The sequence below is a fragment of the Onychomys torridus genome, chromosome 6, assembly GCF_903995425.1.
Source record: "Onychomys torridus chromosome 6, mOncTor1.1, whole genome shotgun sequence".
NCBI classification, from domain to species: Eukaryota; Metazoa; Chordata; class Mammalia; order Rodentia; family Cricetidae; genus Onychomys; species Onychomys torridus.
In genome coordinates, this window is record NC_050448.1 from 9,927,654 (window position 1) to 9,952,451 (window position 24,798).

The 24,798-nt window shown below is 44.6% G+C and overlaps 1 protein-coding gene across 1 annotated transcript; it reads right to left on the reverse strand.

The window, feature by feature from the left end:
* Positions 1–3,212: 3,212 nt before the first annotated feature.
* Positions 3,213–16,398, reverse strand: Samd7 (sterile alpha motif domain containing 7). Its single transcript, XM_036191460.1, has 7 exons — positions 16,279–16,398; positions 14,273–14,397; positions 13,158–13,236; positions 11,034–11,638; positions 10,123–10,241; positions 8,430–8,540; positions 3,213–4,037 (listed from the first exon to the last, which is right to left on the reverse strand). The coding sequence occupies exons 1-7, from the start codon at positions 16,377–16,379 to the stop codon at positions 3,843–3,845; spliced, it is 1,335 nt and encodes a 444-aa protein (XP_036047353.1). The 5' UTR covers positions 16,380–16,398; the 3' UTR covers positions 3,213–3,842.
* Between the last annotated feature and the right edge of the window lie 8,400 nt (positions 16,399–24,798).

Below are 24,798 nucleotides of genomic sequence, written 5' to 3' on the forward strand. Positions count from 1 at the left end.
ATCCATATATACCCCAAAATGTTGGGATGTTGGGGATCTCCCTGGGAGCTATCCTCTCCAGACCCTTCCCAAAGAAAGCCCACCAAGCAGCAGCAGTTCCACCCTCGCAGAGTATTTAAGGTCCAGCCCACAGACATCCCCTTGTGACTTCTCTTTCCTGGGGCCACCTAGGAATGTTTTGCTCAGATGAAAACTGGACTTACTAATTTGGCCTGGTCTGATTTATTGCATCAGTGGAGAAACCCAATACTGGGGTACAGAAACTTCACTTATTAGGGGAAGAACTGTGGCTTTGAACCTAGACTAGCTTACATGCCTAGAAATAAGACTCTGCCTTATTTCTTCTCAGTAGCTCTGAGGCTTTTAGAAGAATTTACTCAACTCCTCTGAGAAAAATATTCCATAAGCAATAACATCCTGTGCATCAAATAATTCTTACTGTGGTTGATTTTCAAACAAAGGAGGTTTTCTATCATTGTGATTTGTCTTTGATTTTATGCTTATACAGAGTAGAGTGTGCTCAAAACCAGAGCAGCCCTAGAGGAGGAGTTTCCTAGGACCAGCATGATGGCTCAGCAGGTGAAGACACTGGAATCTGACCGACTTGAGTTTCAGCTCCAAGACTTATAGGGTAGAAGGAAGACAGCTGCTTCTCACAAGCCGCCCTCTGACCTTCACTCACACACCTCGATGAGCACACAGAGTGACAGACAGACAAAAATGTCATATAGTATTTAAATTAAAAAATTCTGTATGATAATTGTGGTGGTTTAAATAAGAATGGCCCCATAGGCTCATGTATTTGAATGCTTAGTCATCAGGGAGTGGCACTATTTGAAAGGGATTAGGAGGTGTGGCCTTGTTAGAGGAAGCATGTCACTAGGGGTGGCTTTGAGATTTCAAAAGCTCAAGCCAGGCCCAGTGCTTTCTCTTTCTGCTGCTTTGTGGATCCAGATGTAGAACTCTCAGCTCCTTCTCCAGCACCATGACTGCCATTACTGATGCCATGCTCACTGCCATGAGGATAGACTAGACCTCTGAAACAGCCCCAATTAACTGCTTTCCTTTATAAGAGTTGCCAGGTCATGATGCCTCCTCACAGCAATAGGACAGTGAGTGATACAATAATGTAAGTGAAATTTCACTCTTCAAAGTCATCCCAGTCACTGAAGTATCCCTTTTGTTAAATAGTGACCAGTAGGAGCTGGAGAGATGGCTCAGGGGTTAAGTGCACAGGCTGCTTTTGTAGAGGGCAGGAGATTGGTTCCCAGCACCCACATGGTGGCTCACAATCATCCATAACTCCAGTTTCCAAATATCTGATGCTCTCTTCTGATCTCTGAGGGCACCACACATATGTACATGCAGGAAAAGCACTCATACACATAAAATTAAAATAAATAATTCTAAAATTTTTAAAATATAAAGTAGACTCTAACTAGCAAGAGAACAGGGAGTTTCACGGGCAGATTATTTCAATCTCCTTTTTGACAGAGTGTCGTCAGAGCCAGGCAGATTTCTGTTAGCATCTCTGATTCCTTTTTTAAATGCATGGATCTAAAATTAAGTACAGTGCTTTCTGTGGTGGTAGTCTGTGGCTGGCATCACCGAGTTTCCTCTGAGCAACACTGACACACATCTGCTCTAGTCAGGCAGTCCCCAGCCCAGCAGATTCATCAGCAGGAGTAAGAAATCTGTGATGTGCATTGGAGCAGTGATCCCTTCCACAAGACAGTATCAATTAAATGTCAGTTTTTACCTCTTACCACAGTGCCTGCTATCCCACAGTGGGCATTTCATGGAACTTCTGAAACCTGGGAACCATAGCAGGCTGGGTGTCCAGATAATTCTATACATTGAGCATTAGATGAGTTAAAAAGGGAAAGAGACTGAGATATTTTGCAAGTTACATTTAATCAAAACCCAATATGTGTTATCCACCAGCTTATTGTCAACTTAAGCAAAATTAGTAAAGTTTTGAAATTTGTGGGGATTTTCTTCTTTCTGACTGACCCTCAGGAAGGGATCAAGAGATTGGGCTAGAAATTTACAAGTATATTTGATGATATGACAGGTTTTTAAAAATTAAAAATTAACATAAAAGTATCAGGTTGGATAATGAGATTTACAAACATAGACTTTTTTGGTCTTTCATCCCCTTTCTCTAACCCCTCCCCCTTGGACACCCTCCCACTCCAGTAGCCTCTTTCTGCTCTCACATTACACACATTTGTGGTCCTCGACTGACTTCCTCAATACCTGTTTGCCCTTCCCTTTCTAGTTTCAAAGTCTAAACCCATGCTAATGTCCACATGTCCATTGAAATGTCATAAAATAATTTTATATCAGAAAAAATGTTATCATGGGGAAAAATAAAAGGAAGCAAAACTCAGCTAAATCAGCAAGACTCTGGGGGAAAGGACATTGGAATTCCACTTTCCAGATCAAAAGTGGATTCAATAGTGTAGTAGAATATTTTAAGGTATGTTACTTGTGTTCATATTGCATTTGTTTAACTCTGTGAAGCTGTGTTACTGTGTCTGTCTAAAACACCTGATGGTCTAATAAAGAGCTGAATGGCCAATAGCAAGGCAGGAGAAAGAACAGGCAGGGCTGGCAGGCAGGGAGTATATATAGAAGAAGAAAACTGAGAGGAGAGATTAGAGCTGGGTGGTGGGCCCCCCAAAAAGAGCAAAAGAGAAAAAAAAAACCAATACAGTAGTGTGCTCTTTGTTACTAAGTTAAATGTGTGTGTTTAAATTCTCCAAAACACAGTATTTGAAAACAGCATGTTTGCAATGGTAGTTCTGTGGTCAGGAACCCGCAGAAGCTTGACTGATACCCTGGACCAGGGTCTTGTGAGTTGGCGTCAGGCTGTGGGCCAAGACTTACTGCACTTTCTCATACCTGAATGGCATGAGGCTGTTGGCCGGCTTCCAAGTGTCCACTGTCAAGGTTAGTCACGTGGAGCTCTCTACCCAGGGCTGCTTGGAGATGGGTTCCTGCCAGACCTTAAGAGTGTGCCACATTAGGAAGAACTCTATGGTCCAGTCCACTCTAAGGGCAAGTATACTGGACCATGGGACTGTGGGCTATCTGAAAGGCTTCCTGCCAGGGTTGGTTCACTTGAACTGTGAAATTTAAAAATAGACACACCTTCTCATGGTTTATGATTCAGAACATATCAAAATAAGACCTTTTTCTGTGCCTGCTGGCTAGTTCTCTTTGTCATATTCCTGTGTCCTTTTGGAGTCATTCTGTCAAATATTGAGTGGAGGATTGGGACTCCACATGGAGCAGACAGTCACCTCAACCATCACTTTCCTCTAGTTCCAGCCTGCTGCATACAGGTGACTTTCCCCCACCCTCCAACAAATCTTAACTTCACCCTCACGAGGCCTACCCCGGGCTAGACTCTGCCTGTCATGGGATAAGGCAGGCATCTATGGCCAGCTTCTCTCTGCCTTCCTCTTCTGCCTCCTCAAATCAGAGCCTGTGTCTCCACCAGAGTTGGAAGATAGAAGGAGTGAGGAGAAGGAGTTCCTTTTCAGTTTCTGCTCTCAGCTTCTTCAGAGTGTTCCTCACGGAGGCCTCAGACTGAAGCTTGCAAGATGTTTGTGAATTCTCATCCCCATTAGCATTTTCTCTAAGGACAGTTCTCCAGAACCTTGGTACTTGGGCCACTTCAGCATGGCAGGAAGCTTGCTGGGTGAGATCCTCTCAAGACAACAACATGGTCTCGCTCTCCATGTCTTCCACCTGGCCCCAGGAAGCTCTCACATATCTCAGGGAACATCTGCAACTCTAGAAAACTGGGAGTGACTTATTTGTCTTTGAGTATTTTAATTTCTCATACTATCTTGCTCAGTACTTTTGGGAATCATTATATCCTGGGAACAAGGAATACTCAAACCATCACTCCAGGAATTAATATCCAAAAGAGGGGCTGTGTCTGCTGGATGGTCAGACGCTTGCCTTGCATGGGTGGGAAGTGAAGGAATTTTCTTGCGGAACATATTTCCAACATGCTGAGATACCTTTGAAGACAAAATAATTATAGTAATTAAGCCTGAATTCTTTTGATAACAAACCCTGCACTAACCATAGGGGAGCGGGGAGCAGGGAGGCTGAGGTAATTTTAGACGTGGAACATCTATATAGATGAAGGAGGTCGCACTTCTAGTACGTGGTAGGCCTTGCTTGTTTTTCAGAGTCATGTGATACTTACAGCTGTAAAAACTGGGTATCTGGTGTCTCCCAGTTTCCATTTCTTCTCCAGCTCTGCTGTGGTTCCTCTGCCCCAAGTCAGTCTCATTTTGGGTCTAGCCCACCTTTCTGCTCTACTATGTCTCCACCAAAAGCCAGCCAGCTTTTCTTCTGGACTAGGCCAAAATTCTTCAAATAACTCTAACACATACTGGCCACCAGTGAGACACAATCAGGTTGCTGTGGGAACTGTACCTTGATGCTGACCATTGGGCACCTACACTGGGGTTCCATCACCCTTGCTTTGATGAACTTGGCCCTGGATGGAAACCAGGCCACATCTGCATGATTCAAACCCCAAAGCTGCCTGTGCTCTGCTAATGTGTAGAGTTCCAAATCCCACCCTTTTCCTTGCATCTCCAACTCAGATCCATCCTCTAGGATTCTGTCCCAGCTGGGGTGGTTCCTTACTCCTGCTCATGTCCACCATCACGAGGATTCCCTCAATTTCCATCTTGGGTACCCTGACCTTATTATCTTATTCAGTGGCAAACTCTTGCTTGTTTGCCCTCTGAATTCTCAAGTGTTAACCAGAGCCTTCCAACTCTGCTACTTTGGTTCCCAGTGACAAGGACTTCACGACTCTTCTTTGATTGACAACTGCTATTTATGGGGCCTTCCCCAGCTGGCAGATGGTACCTGGGATCTAACCGCTCCACTGGCTTTCAGGGAGGAAAAGCTATCACATGGGGGGACCCAGAAAGGAATAACAACAAATCAGAGTCAAGCAGTATTGACCCATGGATTGTCTATAAGTATGCCAAGAGAAAAGGAAGTCACTTAAAAATAGTTCCACACTGTGTCCATGTTAGTTCTTAGTTTTGACAAATGTATCCCTGTTACCTAAGATGTCATGCTGACCCTGGGAAGAGCAGGGTAAACTACCTATCTTATTTTTACAACTTTACTACTTCTAAAATTATTCCAAAACAAAAATTAAGGCAAACAACGAACAAATAAACACCCAACCCCACAACAGAACCCTTGTGAAGACATTGTGTTGGGGAGCTCACAGTAGACACACTCACTTTCTTTTTTACTTTGAGGCTGGACTTGAACTCACTATCTTTTTGTGTCCTTAGTCCTGGGATTACAGCTAGGTGCTCCCATGCTCTGCTGAGTAGTTTCCAGGCTGAAGGGATAGCTCAGTGGCTAGAACATTCATTGCTCTCCTAGAGGACTCAAGTTCAATTCCCAGCACCCACAAAGGCAACTCACAAGTGTCTGTAACTCCAGTTCCAGGAGATCTGGTGCCCTTTTCTGGTGCCCATGGGCACCAGGCACATGCAGGGCACATAGACATACATGTAGAAGTAACACTTGTTCACATAAAATTAAAAAGAAAGACTTTCTATATCCTCAAATTTTTAGACAAGTAAAAATGGTAGTGTCAGGACATTCTTTCTTTTAAAAGCTGTGTGTGTGTGTGGGGGGGCTGTGTGTGTGTGTGGGCTGTGTGTGTGTGTGGGGCTGTGTGTGTGTGTGGGCTGTGTGTGTGGGGGGGGGCTGTGTGTGTGTGGGGGGGGCTGTGTGTGTGTGGGGGGCTGTGTGTGTGTGTGTGGGGGCTGTGTGTGTGGGGGGGCTGTGTGTGCGGGGGGGGCTGTGTGCGTGTGTGTGGGGGCTGTGTGTGTATGTGGGTGGGGGGGCTGTGTGTGTGTGGGGGGCTGTGTGTGTGGGGGGCTGTGTGCGTGTGTGTGTGGGCTATGTGTGTATGTGGGTGGGGGGGCTGTGTGTGTGTGTGGGGCTGTGTGTGCGGGGGGGGCTGTGTGTGTGTGGGGGGGCTGTGTGCGTGTGTGTGGGGGCTGTGTGTGTATGTGGGTGGGGGGGCTGTGTGTGTGTGTGGGGCTGTGTGTGTGTGTGTGTGTGGCTGAGTGTGTGTGGGGGGGGGCTGTGTGTGTGTGTGTGTGGGCTGTGTGTGTGTGGGGCTGTGTGTGTGTGGGGCTGTGTGTGTGTGGGGCTGTGTGTGGGGGGGGCTGTGTGTGTGTGGGGGGCTGTGTGTGTGTGGTGTGTGTGTGTGTGTGTGTGTGTGTGGCTGTGTGTGTGTGGGGGGCTGTGTGTGTGGGGGGCTGTGTGTGTGGGGGGGCTGTGTGTGTGTGGGGGCTGTGTGTGTGTGTGGGAGCTGTGTGTGTGTGGGGGGGCTGTGTGTGTGTGTGGGGGCTGTGTGTGTGTGGGGGGGCTGTGTGTGGGGGCTGTGTGTGTGTGTGGGGGCTGTGTGTGTGGGGGGGGCTGTGTGTGTGTGTGGGGGCTGTGTGTGTGTGTGTGGGGCTGTGTGTGGGGGGGGCTGTGTGTGGGGGGCTGTGTGTGTGTGGGGGCTGTGTGTGTGGGGGGGCTGTGTATGTGTGGGGGGGCTGTGTGTGTGTGTGTGGGGCTGTGTGTGTGTGGGGGGGCTGTGTGTGTGTGTGGGGGGTTGTGTGTGTGTGTGGGGTTGTGTGTGTGTGGGGGGCTGTGTGTGTGTGGGGGGGCTGTGTGTGGGGGGCTGTGTGTGTGTGGGGGCTGTGTGTGTGTGGGGGGCTGTGTGTGTGTGGGGGGCTGTGTGTGTGTGTGTGTGTGGGGCTGTGTGTGTGTGGGGCTGTGTGTGTGTGGGGCTGTGTGTGTGTGGGGCTGTGTGTGTGTGGGGGGCTGTGTGTGTATGTGTGGGGCTGTGTGTGTGTGGGGGGGGGCTGTGTGTGTGTGTACCTGTGGATGTGTATGAGGGATGCGTGTGGAGGCCACTCTGACTGTCTTCCTTTGTAGCTTCCCGCCTTGTTTTTTAGTGCAAGTCTTACTGAAGCTGCGGCTGATTTGGTAAGCCCAGCTGGCCGGGGCGCTGCAGGGGCCTCTGCCTTTAGCAGCACCAGGATTACAGGTACACGCTACCATGCCCAGCTTTTTGTGTCTTCCCATGAGAGCAGAGGATCTAAGCTCACTTTCTCATGCATGTATAGCATCCCTTTACCAACCAAGCCTCCTCTCCAGCCCTAAAAGAACATTCTGAAGTTCTAGGTCCTCATGTAAATATTTCTGGCAAATAGGTGCAGGCCTTCGTAAATCTGGGGACAAACTAATTATTGATTTGTGTTTCATTTGAGACAGTTCACTCTTTAAAAAAGACACGATCTATTATGAGACCTTGTGTGCTCTAAGTTCACAAAAGAGTAAAGATCCCTTCTCTTACGAAGGAGACAGTGGTAAATAATTAAAACTGTACATAACGAATAGATAGATTATACTTATGGTTGGGATCAGAAGTGTTATGAGGAGAAAAGAACAGAGAAAGAGACATCAGCAGACTACAGGGCGGTTGGGCAGGGTGTGGCTTTACATAGGGTGAGCAGAGCAAGCCTCACAGAGAAGGTGCTATCCAACAAAGAAGATGGTGGTATGGACCAAGCGTGGTAGCTCTAGCCTGTATTCCAGTACTGGGACGGCTGAGGCAGGAGATTTTCTGTAACTTTGATTCTGGCCTGGGACACAGAGTGAGACCCTCAGAACAAAGAAAAAACCCCTAACAACAACAAAACAATTAAGAAAGCAAAATCAAACAAAGGAAACCCTCCAAAGATGAGCCCTCAAGAGCCAATCACTACCATTGTTTTCTTTTTAGGAAGTTTGCAAGTTAGTTGTTAAAACACACCGTTGTTAAAACTTAAATAAGCCTAAAATTAAATTATATGCCAAATGGAAGTAATAAGTATTTGGAGCTCATTGCTTCTTGCTTTAAACTTAATTTATCTGTCACTATTGTTTATTGCTACCTATGTTCTTAGAGATATTTACACTGCAATACAACATGCCTGTTACATGTGTTATCCTCAGAAATGAGGTGTTGCTATGTGTCTCTTCCCGATTCTGTATCCACTGACATTTATAAACTTCTCACTTAGAGTCACTGACACTATGACAGCTGCAAATCAGCTGTTTTTCTTTCTAAAAAGACAGAACTGCTAACCATCCACCAGCACACGTGGCTTATTGCCTCCTCGCCGCATCTAGAAATGTGTACCACCCTCATCGAGTGTTTTCAGGTTCCCTCACTTGTGTTACGTCCTCAATTACAGAGGGGGAAGGTGAAAAGGGGACTAAATAAGCATTCTATATATTAATATTACAACACCCATAACGTAGCCCATTTCTCCTGGGCTTTTCATCATTGCTATATACTACATTATGTGCAGCTGCCATACCTGAGACTGAATTTTTAGTGCTGGCCCAAGCTTCAGCCCCATGGTGCCTCGAAGATGCTGCTCGGTGAGAAGGGGCAGTGTTTCTCCATCAATCGCATGATCCTTAAATACCTGAAGAAACCCGAAAAATCATTAGCCTGGTTGCTGAGTTTTGTAGTAAAGCCTGGGTCTCATATGCAGATAATTTGGTATTGGAGTATTTGCATATAAAAGACTGCTTGAAGGTGCCATATAAGCCTCTCTTTGTTGCTGGTTTGTCTGGGCTCTAGGGCCATGTAATTAATAATATCTGGAGTGCTCTGTAGTTCTGTGTGTTGGACTCACTTCAACCTGGAGTAATTCTCTGAGGGCAGCATCTATGTCTCATTTACTGTGCAGCCTTGATGCAGCATGTGGATGTACTCCCTGGGAAAACTGTTTGAGTAAAGGGATCTGGGAAGAGCCATCACAGACAACATGGCCCCTTGTGGATGCAGATGCAGTGCCTCTGTCTTCTGGGTTAAGGATAGGTGGGAAAAGGCAAGGAAGGCCTGGGTAAGAGCTATCCACAGGGCCTTCCCAGAAGGGTCTGCTCCGACTCTTGTCTGTGCACGACACCTTTCTCTCAGAAGCTGGGAAGCCCGCTGATGGGTAGATGTACAGGCAGGCAAAGAAGCGGATGTGAAAAGCTCGCCAGTTGCTAGCAGTTAACTTTGTAATGTCCAGCTTCAACCTGCTTCACAAGCCTCCTACGCTCATTTATGGGCTTTCCCTTTAAATCTTCTCCACCCTCCTCAGACTTCAGAGCTTATAGGGTTCTCCTCCATTTTCAGACAGCCCTCTAATTCAGAAGAAGAGGTCAAGAAAATGGTAGGTAGAAGTCCCTGTATACCTAAACAATTAACCTAAATTTGGATACTGCTTCCCACTGTATTTGTGTGCATGTGTTTGTATGTGTGTATATGTATGCATGTGTTTGTATGTGTGTATATGGGTGTAAGTGTTTGTGCGTGTTTGCGTGTGCGTGTGTGTGTGTGTGTGTGTTTGTGCGTGTGTGTGTGCGTGTGTGTGCGTGTGTGCGTGTGTGTGCGTGTGTGTGTGTGTATGTATGTGTGTGTGTTTGTGCGTGTGTGTGTGCGTGTGTGTGTGTGTGCGTGTGTGTGTGCGTGTGTTTGTGCGTGTGTGTGTGTGCGTGCGTGCGTGCGTGCGTGCGTGTGTGTGTGTGCGCGTGTGTGTGTGTGTGTGTGCGTGCGTGCGTGCGTGCGTGCGTGTGTGTGTGCGTGCGTGTGTGTGTGTGTGTGCGTGCGTGTGTGTGTGCGTGTGTGTGTGTGTGCGTGTGTGTGTGTGTGTGTGTTCTGGGGGTTGAATTCAAGTCCTTTCACTTGCATGACAACTCAGTTGTCATGAGTTGTCTCTTTTTGTCCTTTTTTAAGGACAAAGTATATATTTCTGATATTTAGGTTTTGTAGTAAATATTTCTCATTCTTTCTGGATAGTTAGCCCCTGAGTCATCTTCTCATGAGTCTAGACATGACAGAAAGGTAAGCTAAATAGTGGCTTCCCAGGGCTTCTCTGCTACCTGTGTGCACCAGTCATAGAGACCTCTCCAGTGAGAGACAGTGTCATAGGGTAGGGATTTCAGTAGGAAGGTTTGACAAGACTCTGTACATCAAATAGTCTAAACTTTCATAGTTCTGCAAAGATACAAAGTTACCTGGGCATAGTCCGAACAGCCCGGAAGGCTTCTGATGAAGTTATGCACGTCATCTACAGTCCATTTCTGAATATCAGCCGAAGAACGGTTTTCCCTAAGAGCAACCAGTTCATGTGTTCCTTTAACACGAAAAGAAAATTACTATGTGGTATAAAATTTCCATTCAGAAGGAGACAGTTAGAACACAAGTTTGTGTTTAGCTGTATCAACTCACTAATGTGTGTTATTCCAGTGTGCTCCATTTATATAGGCCGATTTTTGAACTCCTTGAAGATATTCAAACTCACCGACAAATAGCTTATTTCCTCTTTCTTAAAGTCTCTTCAGTGTAACTAAGTGAACAGAGAAGTTCCAGATTTGCTCTATGATCTCTGAGTGCTGACAGAAAGGCTCTGTGAACTTCATTTTCCATATTAATGCTACAATTCTACGTTATGTGTTCTTCTGTGCCCATCATGTTCTGAACATGAGCCAGGAACTTCATAGTGTTAAAACATACACACACATACACTTATATACAGTGGGAAGAAGTATCGGAATTTAGGTTAATTGTTCAGGTTCACAGGGACTTCTACCTCCTATTTTCTTCCTTCTTCTTCTGAATTAGAATAAAAGCTGGTTATTATAAATCTGCCCGCCAGTTCCTGACACATTTCCTGTCTGTGAGGTGAATTTCCTCCTTGGAGGAAATTCCATGTGGAGTACAAGCAGGCACATGCAGGCAAAATACCCACACACATAGAATAAAAATAAATAAGTCTTTTAAAAAATGGAGGTGAGAGAGAGGTAGACAGAGGGTCTGAAAACAAGAATAGAGGCCATGTGAAGGCATGGCTGTCACTGTTGCCTCCCCAGTGGGAGAACTTCACCCTGGAGCTGCCGAGGACCTGCCCTTGACCCCCGATACCTACCTGACAGAGGCAGGATGGAAATGGGCAGGCCAACCCCGTTCTGTTCATTGTAGCCTTCACAGCCCTGTTCAGAGGGCTTTTCCTTCCCACTATCCCAAGCCTTGGCCTCTAGGGAAGGGGGTTTTGTCTGGCTTGGCTGGAGCTCTCCACAGGGATTGGTGAGTCCTGAAGTCAGCTTTTCATCCATTTCCCTGGACTTCTGGCTGTTGTCTACCTCGATTTCTGGATCCTTGATATTCTCTTCTTCTTCATAGGGAACCATCGGGCCTGAGCTTTTTTCTTCTGCTTGACTTTTGAATCTGTCAGTATCGCTCTCTAGAGGTTTCTGGTAGACTGGACCTCTCCTGAGTCGGTGTTTCTGGCCCCAGCACTCTGTAAAGTGTGGTCTAGTTGTCAGCAGAACAGGATTTCCCTGAAGGTGTCTGGGGGTGCTTCTGTGTAAATGCAGATCACTGGCAGGCAGTGTGCTCCTGCCTTGGAAGCCTGCAGGGCCACCCAGGCAACTAGACCCATAAAAGAGTGGTATCCCCAGGCCAGTGAGTCCCTTGGGATTAACTCTTTCCATCCTCCTTTGGTGGTAAAGAGAATACATTTCTATTTCTGCCCTAAAAACAAAATGATATAGTTTACACGACCCCAGACAATCATTAGAAATCTAATTTTTTTTTTTTACATTTATTTATTTTGGCTGCATGCATGCCATTGTGTGTGTGTGTGTGTGTGTGTGTGTGTGTGTGTGTGTGTGTGTAGGTCAGAGTACAATGTGAGGGAGTTGGTCCACTGTGTGTGCTGAGGATTGAGCTCAGATTGCCAGGCTTGGCAGCAAGCACCTTGATTTACTGAGCCATCCTGGTGCCCCAGAAATGTAATTTTAACAGGCCCTCACCTTCCCTAAGCTCTCCCCTTGGTTTTTCCTATGATTACAGTGTCTGTTTGAAGCCTGTTTGATGGAGACAGGAATCCTTTCAGGCAGAAGGAGCTTGGGCTTTGGAAGGAGGCCTGAAAGTGGGGCTTTGAGTGAGCGTCATAATGCAAGTGTGAGGCTTGACTGCGGGTCTGCCTGTGTGCACAGAGCCTTAGCAGGTGGGCATGATGTAGCAGCAGTAGTTTCTTGCCAGACACTAAACTTCATAGAGGTGTTTAAGGGACTCATGTAATTAGTGCTTGCTTGGTGGGTCTAGGTCTGCAGATGGGTGGGCAGGCAAGGGAAGGAGGCTTGCTTGTGCTCACTTCACTTTGCCTATCGGCCTGTGACCACCTGAACCTTTCCTCTCCCTGAGGCCAAACCCTGTTCATCACGGGTGTACTTTATTTGCTGCTGGCCACTGCACATGAAGACTGTTGTTGGGTTGATATGATCCCCTGGGGACATACCCTGTAGTGGAGTTGGTGACTTTCACACCAGTCTTCATACAGAACTGAAGCCGTTTAAGACAAAAATGTCAGTGGGGATTTCAGAGGATTCACAGGCAGGATTTTGTATTACGGGTCAATGGAAAGCTATTGGATATGCTGATCTAGCCACCCTTAGCTCTACTTTGTGGAGTGGGGAGGTATGTTCATGTGTTGTGTGTATGTGCATGTGTGGTGTATGCCTGAGCACAAGTGTGCACATGCGTACAGAGACAGCAGGAGGACCTTGGGTGCCCTCCTGTCCTCTTCTCCTATGTCACTATCCTGTTCCCTCAAGATGGGTCTTTTACTCATATGGCAGCTCACCAGTTTTTGCCTAGACTGGCTGGACAGCAAACCTTCGATCCCTGGGATTAAAAACATGAGTGGTCATACCCAGCTTTGTGTGTGGATGCCAAGGATCTGACCTCAAGTCCTCAAGTTTGCAAAGCAAATGTTCTCACTAAACTTTCTAATCCCTAGACACCACTGTCTGCTTTTTAATCTTCTTTTTATTATTAAAAAGCTTGTATACATGTTTATATAATTTATTCTATAATGTTCCTGAAGTACTTTCTGTAAATGATCAGCACATGTGTGTGTATAGATGGCATGTGTTCTCGTCATATCTCTTATGTCCTTCTATTGCATTTATATGTATTTATTTAATTTACTTAAAACAAGCTCAGATGAATTGAGTAGGAGACAAATAAAACAATATTATTAAATTACCTGGCAGTGTGATGCCCTTCAATCATCTCATTCCTTGTGTGCATGGCCTTTAGGGGTTCAGGTGGTAAAATGCCCCAACCTTGAGAGAAGAAGGGAGGAGGGAGGGAGAGGGAGGGAGGGAGGGAGAGAGAGAGAGAGAGAGAGAGAGAGAGAGAGAGAGAGAGAGATATCCACCCCATCCCACAAACCAATTAGAGACATAGACTTGAAAATAATAAAGGAATTTAAAACAGAATCTGCAGAAACCCCTAAGCCAGAATGGCATGTGGTAAATGGTATCAGCATCTTACACTGTTTGGCTAGGACCTGATAAATGCCATCAGATCAACAGCAGATAACATTTCAGTTTTTTCTTGAATTGTCAGTTTCGTGACTGGTGGCCTTTTCCTGTTCTACTTCAAAAGAGAGAAGATGGTCTATGCCTCCTTGATGTGTCTTTTCTTGTCCTGTTTAATCACATACATTTCTAAGATTCAATGTGATGTTTTGATAAATGCTTACCTTGGAAGAATGGCTAAATCAACTTAATAACATATTTACCATCTCATATCTTTATTATTTTTATGGCGTAAACATTTGAAATAATCAGCAATTTTTAACTATGTAGCACATTATTATAAATAGTGACTTACTATCCTGTATGAAACATCTCCAGAACAAAATCAGAATAAGAGCTAAATTCTCACTATGACTTATGAGACCATATACTTTTTCATTATTTTGGTCTTGTTTTGGGGTATGGAGAACTGAGTCCAGGTCCTCACGCATGCTAATCAGGTCCTCTACCATGGAGCTATACTATACCCTCATCTCAAACCAGAAACTGCCTGAAGCATTTAACTCTCAGAGAATGCTCTTGGAAACCCCTCAGGTCTTCGCATGAAAGATCAATAAAATGGTAATGGTGCACATCTGCAGTCATTCGTGATTAAATTGGTGCCTGGGTGGGTTAAGCAACTCAATCTTGCTCACACAGTGGTACCCAGAAAGCTCAACCTAGGAAACAAGTGTACAAGGGCGAAGGTCTGGCCGCTGCCCTGGCCTCCAGTGTTGAGCATCAGCAGCACACCTAAGCGGCAGTTGCTCACGGGGCTCCATAGACTGGTGGCTCATACCTGAGTAGAAGTGGCTCGGCAGCGGGTTTGGCATGTTTGCGTTCGGGACAACAGAGGATCCAAATTGGGAGGGAGCACAAAACTGGCTTGGATCAGTTGGAGCTAAATTGGAGGACAAGACATCTCTAGGAGAAAAAAAAAGACACAAAATAAGGAGAACATGGCAGGAATTATGCAAAGTTTATTGCTCAGTGTGATGATCCAAGTTCATTGTTAAGCTAATTGAATTTAGAATTGTCTAGAAAATTGAGGCACACTTATTGACAGGTTCGCTAGGGCATTTCAAGAAGGTTAGTGAGGGCAGGAGATGTGGCTGGGACCTCATGGGAATGTGACAGAATCGAAGGAGAGAGTAGGCAGAAGGCCAGTGTCCCCCGCCAGAAGGTCCCCCACTTTTCTGGCCCAGCATGATGTGAATTATTCTGCTGTGGTATGCCTCCCTGCTGGGATAGCATCCTCCAGAAGTGTGAGCCAACATCTGGGACTGTGGTCACAGCCACAGAAAAGTGACATTTACTTAGGTACTGGAGTTTTTAATAGCTGCTTGGGGCTCCATAGAAACCAAAGTGCAAATGCCCTGAAGTCTCACTGGTGATGGAGAAATGCTGTGAGGAAGATTTGGAGGTAGGGCCACAGCAAGCAAGACAGCTTAGGGCTGTCTTGGGAAAAGACCCATTCCCATCAAACCATGGTTGGAATATTCACCATGGCCAATATGCTCTGAGCACACAGTTTGTTCATATTTAATGATCCCTCAGTGACCTTTGCCATCTAGGATAAACGTTTGGCCTCCTCATTGGGCAACTTATTTATTTTCACATTCCACGACCAAGGACAAATGTGGTGGTATTGTGTCCCCCAAAACATTGTGCACCCTAATAAATTTATCTGGGGTCAGAGAACAGACGGCCACTAGAACAGAGCCCAAAATGGTGGCTAGAAAATGGGTCAGAGCAAGCCAGGCAGATCTCTGTGAGTTCAAGGATACAGCCAGCATGGAGACACACGCCTTTAATACCAGGGAGTTACGGCAGAAAGAGAAAGATATATAAGGCGTGAAGACCAGGAACTAGCAGCATTTGGCTGGTTAAGCTTTTAGGCTTTGGAGCAGCACAGTTCAGCTGAGACCCACTCTAAGATTCATGCTACAAATACTGGGTTTTATCTTCAAAATATTCCAAAGAAGGGAATGTTGCTAGAATGTAAAACCAAAATCCTTATAATTGCCCTGCTATTGAAAGAACGACTTGGTGACATCCAGGTGTTCTAGACTTAGGGTGGGGCCTTGATCTGATAGGACTGGTTTTTCCAAGGAGAGGTGTGGACTCTGGAGGGTGCCCAGCATCTGCACAGGGAGGACACAGGGAGGGCACAGGGAGGAGACAGCATCTGTATGCCAGGAAGCAGGACTCACCAGAAACTAACTGGGCAGGAATGTGATTTTGGACTTGTAGTTTCCAGAACTGGAGACCTAGTGTTTTTATTTTTTTCTTTACTTAAAAAAAAAAAAATATGTGAATGGATGTTTTGTCTGAAGTATGTCTGTGCACCACGGGTGTATAGTGTCAGAAAGGCCAGAAGAGGGTGTTGGATCCCCTAGGATGGTGAGTTACAGACTGTTGTGAGCTTCCATGTGAGTACTAGGATTTGAACCCTGGCCTCTGGAAAAAGCAGCCAGTGCTTTTGACTGCTGAGCCATCTCTCCAACCCTAAACATCTGGGATTTAAACCATTTGTGTTTTATTGTGGTAGCTTCAGAAGACCAATCTAGCAGTTTTTGCACTTGATGTTGCCTCCAAATTCCAAGTAAATGTGATTATCAGTTAGTAGGTCAAACACGATTCAAAGGGAAGTAGAGGCTTAGGTTCTGAAGGTTAGACCAGCAGAGTACCATGGCATAGTTCACTGACATAGCCCAATGTTGTTTTACCATCTAATGTTAACATCGTTCCAAACTCTAAGGATGACCTCTCTTCGGACTGAACTATCAGACTGGAGAGATGTACCTGTCCACAACTGGAGGCCCAAATGGTGAGGAAACCAGTGGGATCCTCTGATGTGCTGAAGGTGTCAATAAAGGGTTCACAGACATCACTGGGTTTATCATCCGATCTCTTGACTCTGAAGGAATTCTAAAAAGAAACAGGTACATTAACAAATACCTACTGAAAAATATTTTCCTCTGTGTGTATGTGTGTGTGCCCATTCAGGCACAATGTGTGGAGGTTATTCCTCAAGAGCTGTCCAGATTGTGTTTTTGGGGACCTGGGGCTGGCAGTCATCCCTACGGACACTCCTGTCTTGGCTTCCCCAGAGCCGAGGTCACAATTGCACACCACTACACCTGCTTTGGTTTGTTTGTTGTATTTTTTTTAATGTGGGTTTTGGGCACTGAACTCTGGTCCTCATGTCTGCACTTTTGTGAATTACTTGAATTTTTCTTAAATGTAACGAAAACCTCTTTATACTTTTACAGCACTTGAGAGGATTAGCTGCACTAAGTTTTCAATTATACAAAAATCTCTCCCAAAGGAAGTGCCCAATAATATCTGCAGAACTTGATTTTTAAATGTGCTCTGGAATTTGTTACAGTCCATAGGGCAATGCCATACCACATAACAAGTAATAGTCACACTGAACCAGCTCTGGAATCTTACAAGATTCCAGGAATACCAGCTTCCTTCTTTCAAGTTATTTACATACTTACTATTTCCAGAGGTGGAAATGTACAAGCTCTTCCATATGTTCAGTCTTTGGGAAAATATTCCTATATACATGATAAGATTAAAAGAGAAAATGAGGAGAAAGGTCTTCTTAATGGCTAAAAAGACATTTAATTAGAGTGGATTCGGCTGATTGCCTGAGATGGTTTAATTAGAACAAGTGACCAAATTATATTCATGTGTATACAAACACATGTCTGCATACATTACCTTCAGCACCCAGTGATCTGGTGTTAAAGGGATGCTGTCTGTCTTACAGTTTCTCATTAACTGTTAGTGTCATTTAATATTTCAAATATTAAACAGTGCTAGTTAAACAGATTATTTCAGCTCTCTTTCATTCTCAATCATCATCTTAGAAATCTGAGACAGAGAGAGGAAATGAGTGGGATTTCCCCAGCATGCATGAGGCCCTGGATTCCAGCCCCATCATGACAAGAAAAAGAAAAGTCGGGATGGCTCTGATTTTCATGGAGAGATTTTTATTTCTTTTTCACCTTTTTCTTTCTTGTCATTTGGTTTGATTTTAAAAATAGCTGTAAATTCATTTATATGGTCTGAAAACTAAAAATGTAACAGCATTTAACAATGTTATTGCTTCTTTAATTTCTTTTTCAGATAGAAACCCGATCAGATGAGAAATTCAAGTACATGGGTCACCCAGCAGTGTCTTTGGGCGCTTGTTTATTTTATTTCTTTTTTTATTGAAATAGGTTCTTCTCTCATACAATACATCTTAATCACAGTCTCCCCTCCCTCCACTCCTCCCAGCCCCGCCCAGCTCTCCTCTCCCCGTAGATCCACTGCTTCTTCATTTCTCTAATTTTTAAGCTCTTTTTGATTGGTTATTTCTACTGTATTTCTGCAGTTGGCTCCCTAAAGTTTTCTGCTGATCTCCACACGTACACTGTAGCACTCATGTGCCTGCACTCACACACGTCAGATACACATCATCATCATCATCATCATCATCATCATCATCATCATAACAACAACAACAACACAAAAAGGAAAGCATTATCTTCTCTCACAATATCCCTCATACCATGTGTAGGCCTCAAATTGTTAATTATATATGCACATTTGGTTTTCTAGAGCAATTTATGTGCACGAGAAATTGAGTGGAGAATACAGTGCTCTCGTCCGTTCTCCCTACGGATGAGCACGGTTCCCCTTATGTCAACGTTCTGTGCTGGTTGTGTATTTGTTGCAATCAGTGGCCAACAAAGTCCATACTCACATCAGTGTTCACTCTTGGTTTGTATTCTATGAGTTTTGACAGAAGTAAATGGAATGTAACCACCATTATGATACCTCACAGAATGCTTGCACTGCCTCAAATCAAATGACATTGTAAAGCAAATACAGCCAGAACATTTTCAAGAAGTTCTGAGGGTGTCCAGAACTTCCCTTAGTTTCCCAGGTAGACATTGGAAAGTCCAAATCCACATTGTCCCCAAACCACCACTTGGGGTGTGTGTGTGTGTGCTTAGCTCTATAGTCAATCCATGAGCCTTTAAATGTTAACTTTTGTATTTTCGGGGTAACCTCTTATTTTGCACATCTTGACAGATTATGAGCCAGGTAGCTCTGCCTCAGTGGCTGATGTGTTCTTGAGTGATACTGCAGAGCAGGGGGTATCTTCAGTGGAGAGCGTGTCTGGCAATCTCCAAGCAGAGTGTGCCATGCTGAGGTCTGCATTTGGGTGGATTTCCCAGGTCTCTAATCCTGGATGGCCAGCACTTTAGCAGGATGAAGATGACTTAATCTCCGCCTCAGACTCTTACCCTCCACAAACCCCTCCCGAGGCACACAGACGACTTAGCTAGTGCTAATTCTGTCTCAACTCATCAGGGTAGCGGTAGTAAGACATGCACTTTGTGAACTGAACCCCTGCTAAGTCAGCAGATTTCACTCAATGGTTGCCCAGCGCACAGTTGCCAGGCACAATTTGTTTGTATCTGCCTTCCATTGGCTGAACTGTAATTGTTCATTAAACTCTGAGGTTTGAGTTGCTACATCCCGGATTTGAGCGTGTGTGTGTGTGTGTGTGTGTGTGTGTGTGTGTGTGTGTGTGTGTATGGTGTGTATGCGTATGCGCGCGCTGTGTGTGTACATACAGATATTGGGTGTTTTTTTTTTTATGGCTCTCCAGCTTTTTTTTTTTTTTTTTTTTTTTTTTGAGACAAGTCTTTCATTGAAGCCAACACGGATAACCCATGAGCTTCTGGGATCCTTATGTTTGCCACTAGTGCTGGAATTACAGGCATGTACTGCTACATGTCTTTTTTACATGGGCTCCAGGGAGCTAAACTTAGGACTTCAAGTTTAAGAGCATCACTTTACTGACAGCCACCTCCCAAGCCCCTACAGATTTATTTCCTGCTCATTTAAATGACATCACTAACAGTACACTTTAAAAAGCAACTAGATTTAAATGTGGTCTTAAATAATAATACATCTTTTCTTTAATATCCTAGCACAGAATGAAGACAGGAAAAGATGATAATAACGAGTTGCATCACCAACAAAGACAGTTATTACCGGAACACTCAGCGTGGCTCTTAAACGAACTTTTTTGCTAAGCATATGCTGTAGCGTTTTCCTGAATGCACCTCACCTCACACACCCTGGGAAGTGAAGTGTTGACGACAGATGGTTGCATGCATGCTGCCCTTCTCTTTTGCTTCTTTTCATTCTAGAAAGCTCTTTGACATTAGAAACATCCTTCCCTTCTTGAAATGTCAAATTCCAGGCACACTCATGATTATCATAGTAGAAAGATAAAACTTTATCATCATTAAGCAAGTAGTAATTATATATTTTCTGCTTGGATTCAACACAATTTAGGTGCTGTGAAGCAAAGCCCAGCGTATGTAAGTTTATATGTATGCTAATGTGTAATTATAGAAGTACTCATATGATTGGCTTGAATATTAGGTATTTTAGTTAGAGAATGAATTAAGAAATAGCAACATAGATTTTTTTCAAGGTTATCATTGATTGCTCCATGGTATTTTTCTCTGAAAATTTCTAATCTGATAGTTTATGCTTCACACAACTTTTAAAATGTAATTAATTATAGTAATGGAGGCCATTAAAACAATATAAAGCTGAGTGTGCTGACACATGCTTTAAATCCCTAGCTGGGGGCAGAGGCAGGAAGATCATGAGGTCAAGACTATCCTAGAACACACAGCACAACATTGTCTCAATGACACAAAACACCCTCCTCAGGTGTCTACAAGCAATCAATGACAGCCAGAGAGGTAAAGACATTTTCTTCAGCAGTATAGCCTCTAGTAAGTTGCCCACACTCCTGTAAATAACCCCTCGTCCAGGCTCCTGTAGGCACTCTAATTAAATCCTTCCTCTCTTACACACAGAGAAGACAGAAGTAGAGTGGACATTGTCTGGGAAGAAGGGTTCACAGGAGAGAGAAGAGAATGAGCAAGGGTGGTGGGTGAATGTGCTCAAAGCATGTTACATACGTGATGATGTCACATGAGACTCATTATTAGACACAATACATGCTAACAAAACAAAAATGGATGGTAAGTGAATAGCAAAGTGAAGCACTGATCCATTTGAAGATGATAAAATGTGTAAGCTTAAAAGTCGGTTTTGAATTGATCTATAAAAACACCCCCCCCCCCTTCTGCTTCCAGTTAACCCAACAAAGGCTGTCAGTGTTTATCTAGCAGAGATGGAACAGAGTCTTTACTTTTTGGCAACTTCTGTTAAGTCATTGCTTATGAGCTGCCATACTGCTAATACAGACCCAAAGAGATAACATTAACATTAGCCAATTTCTATGATAAAATGTCCCTTTCTTTGTCGTGGGCAGCACTTTGCTAAGCATAGCTAGTTTGAACGATTCAATAGGTAGACCTGTAAGATTTGTGTACTTACGTCCTCTCTTTGGATTGGTTTGGCACCCACCACCGTGTGAGGACCACCAGAACCTCTATCTTCTGCTGCAGCGGCTTCCCGGGTGGTCAGTGGCTGCCCCAGCTCTCTCTGAAATGTCTTACTGAAGGTAAATCTTGCCTTAATTATGAACTCGACTAAGTTGCTTAATTCTGTTTCCCAACAGCAACTCTGCCCTCCGACATCCTCTGCAGAGAGGCTAAAAGATGTTAAGCCCAAGGAAAGTGCAATGCAGGGTACATAAACCTGTCTCAGGGTTTAGCCTTTAGCATAATCCTTCCTTAGCCCTTAAGATGCTTTGTGGGCATTCATCCAATACCACTGTTCAGTTTTATAGAAAAAGAAAATATCTGAAGATAAGTAGCACAATTATTTCTCATTCTGTATTTTCAACAGGCCTCAAGTGGGAAAGTTTCTCTTGCAAGTGGGGAAGAAAGTTATTTTCTATAGAGCTTATGATTTAATTTTAGACATTTACAGGATGAACTTCCTAGAACCAATAGCTGTTTCCGTTCTCACGTGCAGTGAGCACACCCTTCATGCTCTAGGTGAGAGTTGGCATTCCGGAGGAAGAGGGCACAACATTGTAAAACATGTCCTGTTTCATTTGCTTGAGACACATTTACAGCCTTGACATAGAACATATGTGGTTCATGCACGGTCAAGGGACTGTACTGCTAAAGGCAATCTGGTTTGTTCTGATAACAAACCATATATTATAATATCGCTTATAATATATAACTGATAATATCCAGCTTTGGTATACTAGGTAGGGCAAAGCACAAAACAAGAATTTAATATACAAGTTTAAAGTTGTTGTACACATAATGCTTTAGTTTCCAGTTTGAAGACCTGGTGCTCCTGTGTCACAAGGATCTGCCATTAACTCCTGAGGTCCTTAGGAGTTACTGCGTTGACTATAGGTCATAGCTCCTGAACCATGGGGACACAAAGGGCATAGTCAAGTGCAAGCTGCACCATTTACTGGCTCTGTGGATAAGTTTCTGAGACTCAGTGTCTTCTTCTCAGAAGAGCCACACAGAGTGCTTTCTGAGAAATGAAGCCAGTGGTGTGAACAAAATACTTAGATAATTCCTTCTAGTCCACATGCTATGTTCTAGCTGTTATCATAGACAACTAATTGTTTTTATTTCATTTTAAAAATGTAGTGTGATCTTGTGTGTGGAGGTCAAAGGTCATCTTCATGTGTTTTTTCTTGGGATGCTGTCCCTTTATTTTTTTGAGGCAGGGTCTCTCACTGGCGGGAACTCACCAGGCAGGCTAGGTTGATTGGCCATGAGCTCCAGAAGCCCTCCAGTCTTTACTTCCTCAGTGCTGGAATATAAGTGGGGTTTGCCAGGACCAGCTTTTATTATTATTGTTATTACTGTTATTACTATAACTCATTTGTTTTACTAACTTTTTCATATAACATACTTTGATCATGTTCTTCACACTCTCGCAGCTCTTCTCAGACCCTCCCTACTTCCCTATTCATTCAACCTCATGTTCTCTCTCTTAAAAAACAAAACAAAACAAGAAAACAACAAAAAACACAAAATGAAAATCAAAACAGAAAAACTTTAAAAAAGTAAATCATTAAGTCAAAAAATAATCAAAACAAAATGCATACAAAAGCCACCGGATCTGTTTTGTGCTTGGCAACTAGGCCAGTGAGCAGTTTACTTGCTGAACTGTCTCTGCAGCCCAGCTAATTATCTTAAACATTATCTATAGAAGAATCGTACAAAGAACTTTATGCCCTTCAATTGCAGCTTTCTGTTGGAGAACCAAAATCAACTTTTCTTGCCTGTATTACTAAGAGTAATTGGGATTATTCCTGAGAAATAAGGTCCCAATAGGATTGGAGGAATCATGTAAATGGCATGTTGCTCTCTTTGCCCTGGCTGGTAGAAAGCTCAGGACCAAACTATAAAACTATCACCTGTGGCCTCCTCTTAGCCCCAAGATCCTATCTGTGGATGTTACATCCTTCGTTCCCACACTAGTGAGAGTAGCTGAGCCTGTAAAGGAAGGAACTCTGGCAGGTGGAATAGAAGGAATGAGAGACCCAGAAGCTTCCGGAGAGATGGAGGCTCTGACTGGACATTGACTGACTTCTGATATTCAGTGTATGTTCATGTTCATGTTTATGCTGCAGTTGTCAAAGTATTAATTCTACTCTGCAAGATATCTTCTCCCCAGGCCCAGCTGCTCCGGCCTCCCCCATAGGCTCCTCCCTTAGCTTCTCCCCAGGCCCAGTTGCCCCCCCCCCTCCCTCCAGAGTGTTGAGGATATCTCTCAAAGCCATGATTGCCAGAGGGAGGATGGAGATTTATGAGGCCCTGGCAGTTTTGTGAATTGTTGCAGAAAGCCACAGGCAGGCAGAGAGGCAGATAAGGATGTTTGAAAGCAATGGCCTTGGTGGTTATTTGTTAATCATCTGGGAGTCATGTCAATTTGCCCCAGCTCACAGTGATGTGTTGAAGGCTGTAGAGGACTTGGGAAGTGAGCTCTGGCTGTTGAAATAGGTCATGGTGGGTCAGGGCTTGAAGGTTAAAGCCACCTCTTGTTCTGGTCTAGTACACTCTCTCCTGTCTGCTGACATTTAACATGCTCCTGCCTCATACCCCTGCTGACATAGGTGAGCCTCTGCCTCATGCTCCTACCAGCACACTTTCCCTGCTATGAAGGACTAAGATCCCTCTAAAACTGTCAGTCAAAAAATGCTTTCCTCCTGTAGCTGCTTCTGTGGGGTCATAGTGATGACAAGTAACTAATGCAGTGCTGTAGTGTGGGGCAGTGATGGTCATAGTGGTGGACAAGTAATTAATGCAGTGCTGCAGTGTGGGGCAGTGATGGTCATAGTGATGACAAGTAATTAATGCAGTGCTGCAGTGTGGGGCAGTGATGGTCATAGTGATGGCAAGTAATTAATGCAGTGCTGCAGTGTGGGGCAGTGATGGTCATAGTGATGACAAGTAACTAATGCAGTGCTGCAGTGTGGGGCAATGATGGTCATAGTGATGACAAGTAATTAATGCAATGTGCAGTGTGGGGCAGTGATCGTCACAGTGATGACAAGTAATTAATGCAGTGCTGCAGTGTGGGGCAGTGATGGTCACAGTGGTGACAAGTAATTAATGCAGTGCTGCAGTGTGGGGCAGTGATGGTCACAGTGGTGACAAGTAATTAATACAGTGCTGCAGTGTGGATCAGTTGTTAGAGTGTCTGCCTAGTACCCAACACTGCATAAACCAGGCTTGGTGGCCCAAGCCTGTGATGGGATCAGTAATTCCAAGCCACCTTTGGCTCTCTAGTGAGTTTGAAGCCAGCTCTGAATGCATGAGACTTTGTTTCAAAAAAAGGAAAGAAAAGATTCTCTTCTGTAGGTAGGGAAGTATGAGTAGGGAGAAGGGTCACTGGATACCGTGAGCGGCCATGCCTTGTCCCTTGACCCCCGGCACTGGCTTCATTTATCACAAGGTGTGTTCAGAAGAAGGTCCTTCTAAGTGTCACTCCCCGCCACCCCTCTCCCCCTGTTTATGTGGTCCATAAAGCAGCTCTTAGCCACAGCATTAATTTTGCTCCTAGCAAGCCTCCCAGATGCTTTCTGAGGCTGCGGAGGTGCTTCTAGGTCTCTGGAGCCTAGAGTGACTCTGAGAAGCTTAACCCAGCTGCCTGCTGGCCTGGTCATGGCAAGCCAAGGCTGTTTTTCCAGGGCACTGCTCCAGGGCGCTGCTCCAGGGCGCTGCTCCAAGGCGGCTGCTCCAGGCCAATGCTTCCAGGAAACCACAGGAGATGTGGGACAAGAGCCAATCAGGGCTTAAAGAAGCTCTCTCTTCTGCCCACCTAGTACAGCTGCCCTCTCTG

Bases quoted from the DNA above. Each gene is read 5' to 3' on its own strand.
- Samd7 (XM_036191460.1), bottom strand. From the start codon at position 16,379: ATGATAAACCCAGTGATGTCTGTGAACCCTTTATTGACACCTTCAGCA. The intron at 13,237-14,272 runs GTATGAGCCACC...TCTTCTCTCAAG, and splicing joins GCCGAGCCACTTCTACTCAG to GTTGGGGCATTTTACCACCT. The intron at 8,541-10,122 runs GTAACTTTGTAT...GGGTTTCTTCAG, and splicing joins GCTGTTCGGACTATGCCCAG to GTATTTAAGGATCATGCGAT.